At 45.9% G+C, this 12501-nt stretch overlaps 1 protein-coding gene across 1 annotated transcript in view; it reads left to right on the top strand.

The window, feature by feature from the left end:
* Positions 1-528: 528 nt before the first annotated feature.
* LOC101608646 (multidrug and toxin extrusion protein 1) overlaps positions 529-12501 on the top strand; it is a 49982-nt gene continuing 38009 nt past the window's right edge. The window contains exons 1-2 of the mRNA XM_045131393.1: positions 529-663; positions 11013-11114. Coding sequence (XP_044987328.1) covers positions 529-663; positions 11013-11114 — 237 coding nt within the window. The remainder of the gene's footprint in view (positions 664-11012; positions 11115-12501) is intronic.

Below are 12501 nucleotides of genomic sequence, written 5' to 3'. Positions count from 1 at the left end.
GGTAGCTGCTAAGTTTCTTCATGGAACAATTCCTTGGAGAAAAGTTTCTAAAACCTAGATCCACAGCCAAGTGTGTGCTGAAAGCAAGATGCGTAGCAAGAACCACCTTCCCTACCCCCACTGAACGCTCAACCAGACCCTCGGTTATCCGCTTGATCCCGCGCCCCAGGCTTCTAGGAGCTGCCACACCCATTTTCAGCATCTGAGCCCCCATGTACAAGAAGAGGTGCCTGGCCAGGAGCCCCGGTGTCCGGAGGTGGCGGCCCGCCCGGGGGGCTCCTCGGTAAACTTCTGTCGCTCTTTCAAAGCTCCCGACTGCAGAGCACCCACGGAGGTGCCCCGGGGCGCGTCCAAGGTCGCAGACAGGCTGGCGGCGCCCCCGTTGGGCGCTGGGCGGGCTGGGGGCGGCGGCCAGGGGCGGGGACGGCGGCGAGGCGAGGCGGTGCGGTGCGGTGCGGTCCGGGCCCCGGGGCGGGCGGGAGGGCGGCGGTCCGCGCTCCGCTGCAGCACGGGGCGAGCGGAGCGTCCATGGAGCTCGAGCAGGAGCCCGCGCCGGGCCGGGGACGTCCGGAGGCCGCGCCCGAGCGCCGCGGACTGCGCCACCTGCTGCGGTCCGGATGCCGGGACGAGCTGCGGGCGCTCATGGTCCTGGCCGGCCCCGCGGTGAGTCTGGACGGGGATGGGGTCCCCACCCCCCTCCACGGTGAGACCGGGACGGCGGGGGTCCCGGTGCAGGCGGCCCCCGTCGATGCCGAGCCGCCCCGGAGCAGCTCGCTCCGCACCGTCCCCAGCCCGCCCGCCGGGCGCTGCGGCAGCGCTCGGGGCCCCGGGGCCCCAGGCTTCCCCGCATCCCGCCGCGGGACGTGTCCCCGGGAGCTCCCTACGCCCTCCGGGAGCGGATCCCCGCGGACCCGAGCCAGGGCTGCCTGAACGCCCACTCTGGGAACGGGGTTCTTTGCAAACCAGGGGTGAAGTCCGAGAGCTCAGGGTATCTAAATAACCCTGCCGGACGTGCAGCTGGGAGGCGAACTGTCTTGGATTTAAGATTTGCGAACGGATTTGGACTCCCGACTACATCTCTGCAGAGGAAACTGGAGGCGTCATGCACCAGCACCTTTCCCGGTCAGGAACTGTGCTCAAACCCCTGGCTTTCCCTCCCCCCCCCCAAAAAAAAATATATATATATCTGAGGGTGGGGAGTGTTTCCAGGTAAGGTCTCTCTGTATCTCAGGCTGACCTGGAATTCACTATGTAGTCTCGGGGTGGCCTCAAACTCAAGGCGAACCTCCTACTTCAGCCGCCTTAGTGCTGGGATTAAAGACGTGCGACACTACCCCCAGCTCAAAATTATATTTTTAATGAGCTAACGAAGAAGTAGGTTTCCATATGACTTTTTCATAATGTCGTTAGGTTTTTCTGTGTCTTTAATTTTTTATTAATGCTCTCCCATCCCTCCTCTTCTCCATTCCCCTCCCCTGACCCCACTTAAACCTTTCCACCCCCCAGTATTCCGCATAGCTACTATTCTCTCCCTTGAAGTCCCCCCCTCCCACAACCCATGGCCCCTTTCTTGGAAGGCCAATTTACAAATCTAAACATTCAAAGCTTGAGTCTGCATATGAGAGAGAACATGCGGTTCTAACCCTGAGCCATGTTTTGTGGGTTTTTTTTTTTTTTCATCCTGAGGTAGGGTGTCACCCTAGTCCAGACTGACCTGGAATTCACTTTGTAGTCCCAGATTGGCCTCAAACTCAAGGCGGTCCTCCTACCTCTGCCTCCTGAGCACTGGGATTAAAGGCATGCACCACCATGCCAAGCTGATTTTTTTAACAAATAAATCTGTATTTTATTTATTTGTGAGTGACCAAAAAAGAGAGAAAATGAGTGTGTATATTTGTTTTTGTATGTGTGTGTGTGTGCGTGTGTGTGTGTGTGTGTGTGTGTGCGCGCGTGTGTGTGTATGGGCATGCCAGGGCCTCTTGCCATTGCAAAGGAACTCCAGGCTCAAACTTGAGTCATGTGCCACTTTGTTCCTCTGGTTTCACATGGGTACTGGGAAATCAAACCCAAGGCTGCTTGGCTATGCCAGTAAGCACCTTTAACCACTGAGCCATCTCCCCAGCCCAAATCCTGAGTCTTTTTTTTTTCTTTTCAGTACTTATTTATTTTATCTTTTCACAATTTTTATTAACATTTTCCATGATTATAAAAATAATCCCATGGTAGTACCCAACCCCCCCCCCGCACTTTCCCCTTTGAAATTCCATTCTCCATCATATCCCCTCCCCATCTCAATCATTCTACTTACATATATACAATACCAACCTATTAAATCCTGAGTCTTTAATGCGGTTCTCTTTGGTGTGGAAGTGCTCTTATCAGTGGGTTAGTTTTATTTGTTAGGCCAAGCCTCTTTCAGCCTTGCTTCTCAAGATGGAATGTGGTTAAAGACCACAAGAACCACAGAACGTATCATCTTGATCCTGTTCTGTCAGTGTGGGGGTTTTCAAGCCTGGTGGGGAGGAGAGGCACCTCACTGGCCAGAAGCAGCTGCCAGTGTATGTTTGAGGAATGACTATACGTTGGCCAAGAAGTAGGATCTGTGCCTGTGGGGGCTGGCAGGGGGTGAGGTCTTAGAATAGTGACCTTGTTGGGGATGTGGTAACGTGCACTGTGGGGTAAGGCAGCAAGAACAAAGCTCACAACAATGTTGTCAACTGAAAATCCACCCTGTGTATAGCAGCTCTCAGTCCTCTTCCAAGAGCTTCTCTTGTAGAGCCTCTGGACCTGGGTTTCAGTTCTCTGATTTGATCTCCCAAAGTATATATTAGGAAGCAGCTTGTACCTTGAGCATCTCCTAACCTTTCTGTCCATGTGGCAAGGCTCATCACTCTTTGGCTCAACTTGTCTTATCTGAATTGTTAACAGAAAAAGATCAAGGCAGGGTGTGAAGGTCCAGGCCTATAGTCCTAGCACTTGGGAGGCTGAGGCAGGAGGATCGATCACCTATGAGTTTGAGGCCAGCTTGGGCTACATAGTGAGATCTTATCTCCCAAAATAAAAACAAGCTAACAATCAAAAACAAAAGCCTGGTATGGTGGTGCATGCCTTTAATCCCAGCTCTACAGAGGCTGAGGTAGGAGGGTCTCTGTAAATTGGGGGCCAGCCTGAGACTACATAGTGAATTCCAGGTCATCCTGAGCTACAGTGAGACCCTACCTCCAAATAAAAAGGAAAAGAAAGGGCCGGGACTGGAAAGATGGCTTAGTGGTTAAGGTGTTAAGGTGTCTGCCTGTAAAGCCAAAGGACCCACGTTCAATTCCCCAGGATCCACATAAGCCAGATGCACAAGGTGGTCCATGAATCTGGAGTTTGTTTACAGTGGCTGAACGAAGGCCCTGGTGCACCCATTCTCTCTATCTGCCTCTTATTCTATCTCTCTCCCTAATAAATAAAATAAAATAATTAATTAAAAAATAAAGTATCAGGGCTGGAGAGACGGCTTAACAGTTAAAGGCATTTGCCTGCAAAGCCAAAGGGCCCAGGTTTGATTCCTCAGGACCCATGTAAGCCAGATGAACAAGGGGGTACACACATCTGGAGTTTGTTTGCAGTGGCTGGAGTCCCTGGCACACCCATTCTCCCTCTCTCTTTCTCTCTCTCTCTCTCTCTCTCTCTCTCTCTCTACCTGCCTATTTCTATATCTTTATCTGTTACATAAATAAATATATTTTAAAAAATAAAGTATCAAGAAAAGGAAAGGGTTTTTTTTTTTTGTCCTAATAGTCTGAAAAAATGCCAGGTAGCTTTCTGAGCCCCTATCCCCTCCCTGTAGCCTGATCCTGAGTTAATATGGACAGTCCTGGTCCTTGTCTAGCCATGGGCACATGAATGTATCTATGTGTCTCACTGACCTGCTCCAAATGCAGTACATATTCTTGCCAGAAAAGAAAAGAAAAGAAACTCAAGACCAACAAGAGGCAATACCTGGATTTTCTTGGAGTTTTCCCTCCAGTCCTTATAATGCACCCCTTTGTGACTGCTTTGCAAAACTGTGATCAAGACCTCTGGCACCAGCTTAGTCTCTTTCTGGCTGTGGATGGAGCCTCTCTTGGATACATCACTATTCCCATTTACTGTGTTCCCTATTTCCTGGGTCTACTGCTCCAATCTCACAGGATCCAGTAAAAACAGATAGGGTGACCTGGCTGGCGCTTCTCTGTGGGATTATGCTTTTTCCTCCACCATCTCCCTTCTACATCTCTCATCAGTTTAGCCCATGCTGCCCAACACGCTCCCAGGGAGCCGCTGCCATCCTTGCCACACACACATCTGAGCTGTCATTCAACCTTGAAAGGCCCCGTGTGGTCTGGCCCCGCCAAACCCTCCTGCCTTCTCTTGTGCCATTCTCTTCTCTGAGCTGGCATCCTTTCAGAACCCCAGCCCAGCCTCAACCCTCCCGCCCTCCGGTGGTCTGCCCCTCTGCCTGGAAAGTTCTTTTGACAGCTTTCAGCTCAACTTCACTGTCTTTGGGAACTTTGCTGACTCTTATATCTTGGCCCTTTTCCAGAGTATTGACGTGAGATTTAAGTTTAAGATATTTTATTTATTTATTTGTTTAAGAGAGAGAGAATGGGAGAGCCAGGGCCACTGGCCACTGCGAATGAACTCCTGACACATGTGCCACTTCGTGCATCTGGTTTACGTAGGTACTGGGGAATCGAACCTGGGTCCTTGGGCTTTACAAGCAAGCACCTAAACCACTAAACCATCTCTTTAGCCTGAGATTTAAGTTTAAATAGTGTATGAGTTGGGGCAGAGGTGAGAAGTATATTTAACTAAGAGGTCTTGGTCACATTGTGATCTGGTTGGTCATTATCTCAGTCTTGGCTCTGCCAAGTGGCTCTGGAAAAGTCCTTATTATCACCTGAGGGAATAAGCCCATTGCATGAGATGATTGCTCCTGGGTGGACATGGTTTCCTGTATGGTATCATCGCTCCCATTTAGGAGATCTTCTCTTGATGTGATATGTCTTTCATACTCTGTTATTCCTAGGATCCAAGGTGGCTTCAGGCTTAGGACAGTGACTAGAGAGCCTTTTTAGGAGACCAGAACAGAACACTGTGAAAACCTTATTATGTTGAGATAATGTTCCTTCTATTCCCAGTCTCTGTAGGACATTTTTCATGAAGGGATGTTGGATTTTGTCAAATGCTTTTTCTGTATCGAATGAGATGATCATGTAATTTTTATCCTTCAGTCCACTTATATAATGTATTACATTTATCAATTTGTGTGTGTTGAACCATCCCTGCATCTCTGGGACAAAGCTATTTGGTCGGGGTGAATGATCTTTCTGATGTAATCTTGTATTCTGTTTGCCAATGTTTTGCTGAGAATTTTTGCATCTGTGTTCATAAGGAAAACTGGTCTGTAGTTTTCTTTTTTTTTTTTTGTTCTGTCTTTTTCTGGTTTTGGTATCAGGGTGATGCTGGCTTCGTAGAAAGAGTTTGGTAGAATTCCTTCTTTTTCTATTTTATGGAAAAGCTTAAGAAGCAATGGTGTTACTTCTTCCCTGAAGGTCTGGTAAAATTCACCAGTGAATCCATCTGGGCCTGGACATTTTTAGTTAGGAGATTTTTAATAACTGCTTGGATCTTGGTCTATCTCAGTGGTTAATCTCATCTTGATTTAATTTAGGTAGGTCATATAAATCAAAGAAATCATCCATTTCTTTCAGATTTTCAAACTTAGTGGAGTATATGTTCTTATACTATGTCCCCGTGATTTTTTTTAATTTCTCTGGTATCTGTTGTGATGGTGCCTTTTTCATCTCTAATTTTATTAATTTTTGTCTCTTCTCTCTTTCTTTTGGTCAGATTTGCTAAGGGTTTCTCAATCTTTTTACCCTTTCAAGGAACCAACTGTTTCATTGATTCTTTGGGTTTTTTTTTTTTTTTTTTTGGTTTCTATTTCATTAATTTCTGCCCTAATCTTTATTATTTCTTCCCATCTACTGATTTTCGGTTGGCCTTGTTCTTCTTTTTCCAAGGCTTTAAGGTGAAACATTAAGTTGTTTACTTGCAACCTCTCTAATTTCTTTTTTCTTTTTTTTTTTTTAACCACCTGTTTATTTTTATTTTTTTTCCGCTTTTCGAGGTAGGGTCTCACTCTAGCCCAGGCTGACTTGGAATTCACTCTGTAATCTCAGGGTTGCTTCAAACTCATGGCGATCAACCTACCTCTGCCTCCCAAGTGCTGGGATTAAAAGCGTGTGCCACCACGCCTGGCTTCTAATTTCTTATTATAGGCACTTACAGCTATAAATTTCCCTCCTAGGATTGCCTTCATTGTGTCTCAAAGGTTTTGATATGTTGTGTTCTCATTATCATTTGACTCTATGAATTTTTTTATTTCCTTCTTGATTTCTGTATTGATCCATTCGTAATTTAGTAGTGCATTGTTTAGCTTCCATGATTTTGTGCATGCTCTATAGCTCTTCTTGCTATTGATTTGTAGTTTGATCCCATTGTGATCAGATAGAGTGCAAGGAATTATTTCAATTTTCCTGAATTTGTTAAGATTTGTTTTGAGTCCTAATATGTGGTCTATTTTAGAGAATGTTCCATGTGCTGCTGAAAAGAATGTATATTCTGCAGCATTTGGATGAAATGTCCTGTATATATCTGTTAGGTCCATTTGTTCTATGACCTCATTTAATCCAGATGCATCTTTGTTTATTTTTTGCCAGGATGACCTGTCAATTTATGAGAGTGGGGTGTTGAAGTCACCCACTACAACTTTGCTTGGTATTTTCTGTGACCTTAGTTCTAATAGTGTTTGTTTGATGAAGTTGGGAGCCCCCATGTTTATATGTTTAGAATTGTAATGTCCTCCTGTTGGAGTGTGCCTTTAATCAATATAAAGTGACCTTCCTCATCTTTTGTAACTAATGTTAGTCTGAAGTCTACCCTGTCAGAAATTAGGATAGCAAGCCCTGCTTGTTTTCTAGTCCCATTTGCTTGAAACACTGTTTTCCAACCTTTCACCCTAAGATAGTGCCCATCCTTTGTAGAAAGGTGAGTTTCTTGGAGGCAACAAATTGAAGGATCCTTCAATGCTGTTGAACTCAATCTGCACACCTACGTCTTTTGCTTGGGGCATTGAGGCCATTGATATTAAGAGATATTATTGAAAGGTGTGTATTTATTTTTGCTATTTTTCTTGTTTTGTAGTTCCTCCAGTTTTACCTTTGCTCTCTTGTATTAATTAGTATTTGAGTATTTTGTTGTTGTTTTTTCAGGTTCCTTATATGTGTGCTTTTCTTTCTCTTTCATGGAGGATCCTTTCAAGTATTTTCTGTAGAACTGGTTTTGTCTTCAAATATTCCTTTAGCTTGCTTTTGTCATGGAATGTCCTTATTTCTCATCTTTTTGAATGGATAGCTTTGCAAGATAAAGTAACCTCGGTTGACAGTTGTTATCTTTTAGAACTTCTGGCTTTGAAAGTTTGTGTTGAGTAATCTGCTATGATCCTGATGGGCTTGTCTTTGTGTGTGACTTGATTTTTCTCTCTAACTGCTTTCAATATATTTTCTTTGACTTGTATGTTTCTTAGTTTAATTTGTGAAAACTAATAGTAAGGTGTCTCTGTTACTCTTTATCTTGTGCCTTTGGTCTTGAAGGGAGATGACATAGGTTAGATATTACCTGTTTTAGACAAGTGTTCTTTAAGTGCCTATGTGTGCAGAAGGCAGGAATCTGGTCCTCCAGCTGGCTCCTGAGTTTAGGATACAGCCACAAAATAAAATGCCAGACTTTCAACCTGCTTCGAGGCTCAAGTGGAGAATCAGGGCTGCTTTGTTTTTTAGCTTCCTATGAAGATGTGCTCAGCTGTGTTAGTTATTTAATATTCTACATCTTTTCTGTTTGCAGTGGGTTCCATGGGATCTGGAATCAGTTTGTCTTTCTTTCTCTCTCTCATACACACACACACACACACACACACACACACACACACACACGCACACACACACAGAGAGAGAGAGAGAGAGAGAGAGGGAGGGAGGGAGGGAGAGGGAGAGAAAGAGAGAGAGGGAGAGAGAGAGAAGCTATTCATGTTTTTTGTTGTTATTATTTTTGATTTTGTTTTTTGAGGTAGGGTCTCACTCTAGCCCAGGCTGACTTGGAATTCACTATGTAGTCTTGGGGGGGGGGGGGACGGCTCAAATTCATGGCGATCCTCCTACTTCTGCCTACCAAGTGCTGGGATCAAAGGAGTGCACCACCAAGCCCGGCCGTGTGTTTGAAGGTCCAGGCCTGCCACTGATGTTGAAAACTCTCCAGATGTGAATTCTGGGAAGGGGTTTTCATAACTGTCATGTCCTGGTGCACTTGCTTCCTCCTTGTGCGTGGGTTCAAAGGAGCCCTTCTCTTGGACCCCATGAGTCCCCAGGAGAGTGAGACACTGGCCTCCTGGGTCTAGTAGGTGGGGTGGGGGAAGGGAGTGGTTTTAAATTAACTGCAAGAAATAAGTGAAATGTAAACAACAACAACAAAAAATTTAAAGCCATGTATGGTGGTGCATGCATTTAATACTAGCACATAAGAGGCAGAGGTAGGAGGATCACCATGAGTTTGAGGCTCCCCCCAACCTCCCGCCAGACTACATGGTGAATTCCAGGTCAGCCTGGGCTAGAGTGAGACCCTACCTCCAAAAACAAAAACAAAAGAAAAAGAAAAAGAAACAAGTGGAATGTTCAAAAGTGTAGTCATGGTACCATAAAGCAGTTCAGAGTGGTAACTAGAATTATCAGGAAGAATGACTCTACAATCCAGAGGTTGCATTTGTCTGCATAGCTGAGCCTTCATAGAATTAAAGAATTAGGGGCTGGAGAGATGGCCCAGTGGCTAAAGTGCTTGCCTGTGAAGCGTAAAGACTCAGGTTTAATTCCCCAGTAACCCAGATGCACAAGGTGGCGCATGTGTCTGGAGTTCAGTTGCAGTGCGTAGTCACCCTGGTATTCTCTTGCTCAGGATCAAAATTCTCGGGTGTGGGCTGGGGAACTAGCTCAGTGGTTAAAGGTGCTTGCTTGTAAAGCTACCCAGCCTGGGTTCAATTCCCCAGTACCCACGTAAAGCCAGATAGATGCACAAAATGGTGCGTGTATCTGGAATTTGTTTGCAAAGGCAAGAGGCCCTGGTGTGCCCATTCTCTCTCTTTCTGTATTTCTCTGCTCACAAATAAATAAATAAAATTATTTTTAAGAAGAAAAAGGCTAGGGGTATAATTCTCTGGAGTATTTGCCTAGCATGTGCAAGACCCCAGGTTCCATTGCCAGCACCTCAAAAAACATTCACCATATATATACTTAAGTATATATACACTTAAATTTTTTTTTTGGTTGCCAGGGAGATTTATTAGCTCGCACAACAGGAAAGATTATGGTACAATTAATACATACCACCATGATATATAATAAAATAGCAACTGCCAAAAATAATTTTACCATGGTTTATAAAACAAAAATATACCCGGGCGTGGTAGCGCATGCCTTTAATCTCAGCACTTAGGAGGCAGAGGCAGGAGGATCCCTGAGAGTTTGAGGCCACCCTGAGACTACATAGTGAATTCCAGGTCAGCCTGAGCTAGTGTGAGAGCCTACCTCAGGAAACCGAAAAACAAACAAACAAACAAACAAACAACAGCATGTACACACACCACACCTGGCTGTGTGCTAAGTACTTGGGAGACACACTAACCAGGTGTCAAGTATGCTACAGTTTTTTGTTTTCTTCTCTAGCCCAGACTGACCTGGAAATCACTATGTAGTCTCACGGTGGCCTTCAACTCACAGCCATCCTCCTATTTCTGCCTCCTGAGGGCTAGGATTAAAGGTGTGCACCCTTGTGCCAGGCTTCCATTCATAAGCTTATAGAGTAACTAGATAATGGCTTATTAACGGAGTGACTTTGTTATAAAAATGAACCCTTTCTCACATGTGATGTCCTCGTGGAATAGGAAGGCTCTCACTTGAAGCCAACACATGCAAGCGCCATGTTCTTGGACTTCTCAGCCTCCAGAACGCAGAGCCACAGTGTGGTGGCTTGATTCAGGTGTCCCCCATAAACTTTAAAAACAACACCACCCTTAAGGGCTGGAAGGATGGCTTAGCGGTTATGGTGTTCGCCTGCAAAGCCAAAGGACTCAGATTTGATTCCCCAGGACCCATGTTAGCCAGATGCACAAGGGGGTGCATGCATCTGGAGTCGGTTTGCAGTGGCTGGAGGCCCTGACACACCCATTCTCTCTCTCTTTCTCTGTCAAATAAATAAATTAATAAAATTTAAAAAAAGTTTTTAAAACAAAAAACAAACAAAACACCTTTAAAATGAAGCCAGGAGTGGTGTCACACGCCTTTAATCCCAGCATTCAGGATTCAGGATTCAGAGGTAGGAGGATCACCATGAGTTCAAGGCCACCCTGAGACTACATTAGTGAATTCCAGGTCAGCCTGGGCTAGAGTGAGACCTTACTTTGTAAAACCAAAAAAAAAAAAAAAAAAACCACCTTTTAAAATGCAATTGTGACCCAATGGTTGTAAGTAAGTATTTTACTATTTTTTAAAATATTTTGTTCATTAAAAAATAATTATTTGAGAGAGAGAGAAATGGGCGCACCAGGGCCTCCAGCCACTGCAAATGAACAAACAAATTCCAGATGCGTACGCCCCCTTGTGCATCTGGCTAACAAGGGTCCTGGGGAATCGAGCCTGGAACTGGGGTCCTTAGGCTTCACAGGCAAGTGCTTAACCGCTAAGCCATCTCTCCAGCCCAGTATTTTACTATTTTAAAAAAGACCCTGAGACACGGAAGTCTGCCATGCAAGCTGTCTGTGGTGCTCTGGAAGCCAGGTTTCTCTCCCTAGGGGAGTGTTTTGCAGGAGGCACCACACTGCTCCCTGGGCTGTGCTGGTTACCACTCATCTCCCCTCCTGCTCCCTCTTTTCCTAGTTCTTGGCCCAGCTGATGATATTCCTGATCAGTTTCATAAGCTCAGTGTTCTGTGGCCACCTGGGCAAGCTGGAGCTGGACGCTGTCACACTGGCGATCGCGGTACGTATGAGGCTTAGGAAAGCTGTCTGTTTGGTGTCGCCTGCTGCCGTGACAAATGACCATAGCTCGGTGGTTTAAACCGTACTGTGAATTTTCTTTCAGTGCTGGAAGTCAGGAGTCTGAAATGGGGTGCAACCTTAGTAACTCCTTTGTGGGTGACCTTGTAGAGTCTCAAGTTATAGGGACTTGGAGTGGGAGAATCTTTGGAAGGCATGATTCTGTCTGCCACATCATCTGATGTGTAATCTGTGGCGCTCTGGTTCCTGCTCTTGGTGCCACATGTGGGGGAAAAGAATTGCAAAAGTTGCTTTGGAGTCATATGACATCACGAGGCCTCGATTCCCCCACACTCTACCCCTTCCGGTCTCAAATAGAATGAGAAGGGGGAATCTAGATTCAAACTAGTTTCCAAGCCTGAAATTGGGTCGGAAGGAACCCCAGGTCCTCTCTTTATACAAACCCCATGGACAAGGAAATGTGCCACTAGTCTCTGTCAGGGATTGTTAACTGGTTATATAAAGCCAAGCCCTACCAACGTGTTTGGCTTGGTCACTTACATGTTTCTGGAAGAAATGGGCTCTGGCTGTTGGCAAGCTATGTTCTCACTCGCCCAGTCTCCTCTCTTCCTGCACTGTCAAGACACATTCTCCTTGCTTGCTGGTCCCTCTCAGCATTTAAATTCTCTGCACTGCTTGGAAGGCTCAACCGACGTGTGTTTAAATGACTTCATTTTGCTTTCGGAGCAACATGAGTAATTTCAAGCTTGGTTCTCCTTGGTTTTGAGCACAGATGCCCTTTGGCCCACAATGGGGTTATAACTTTTACCCTCCCCTCCCTACCTCTCCCCTCCCCTTCTCTTCCTTCCTTTCCCCTCTTCCTTTTTTTCTTCTCCAGATGCTGGGGGCCTCTTGCACAATACATAAGCCCTCTACCACTGAGATACACTTCAATCCCTTGTTTGAAAACCCCAGGGAAGACAGAAATATATTGGAGCAAGCCCCAGGTTTCTCCTGGCCAAGGACTTGCAAGGGGTGGTGCAAGGTCTTATCGCTGTCAGCCCTGACAGTGGGCTCAGCTTGGGCTACTATCCACGTGTCCCTCACTGCGGGCTCAAGTGGACCAGCAGCCCGGCTTGGAGCTGGTGCAGCCTCAGAGACTCTAGGGATTCGTTGCTGACCCTAGAGAAGGCAACTGTGACTCAGAGCCTCCAGGTGGGGGCATTAGCCTTGACTTCACACTTGCTTCTGCACCACTCTTGTCCTGCTGGGTTTGGACCCATCCAGGCTGGTGGAGCGTCCCTTGTCTGAAATGCTTGGGACCAGATATGTCTCTGAGTCTGTTTTGGATTTTTAAAAATTATTTTTTTTTATTTTAGAGAGTGACAGAG

This window comes from Jaculus jaculus, chromosome 12, assembly GCF_020740685.1.
Source record: "Jaculus jaculus isolate mJacJac1 chromosome 12, mJacJac1.mat.Y.cur, whole genome shotgun sequence".
Lineage (NCBI taxonomy): Eukaryota > Metazoa > Chordata > Mammalia > Rodentia > Dipodidae > Jaculus > Jaculus jaculus.
This window is presented reverse-complemented; position numbering and strand designations above follow the sequence as displayed.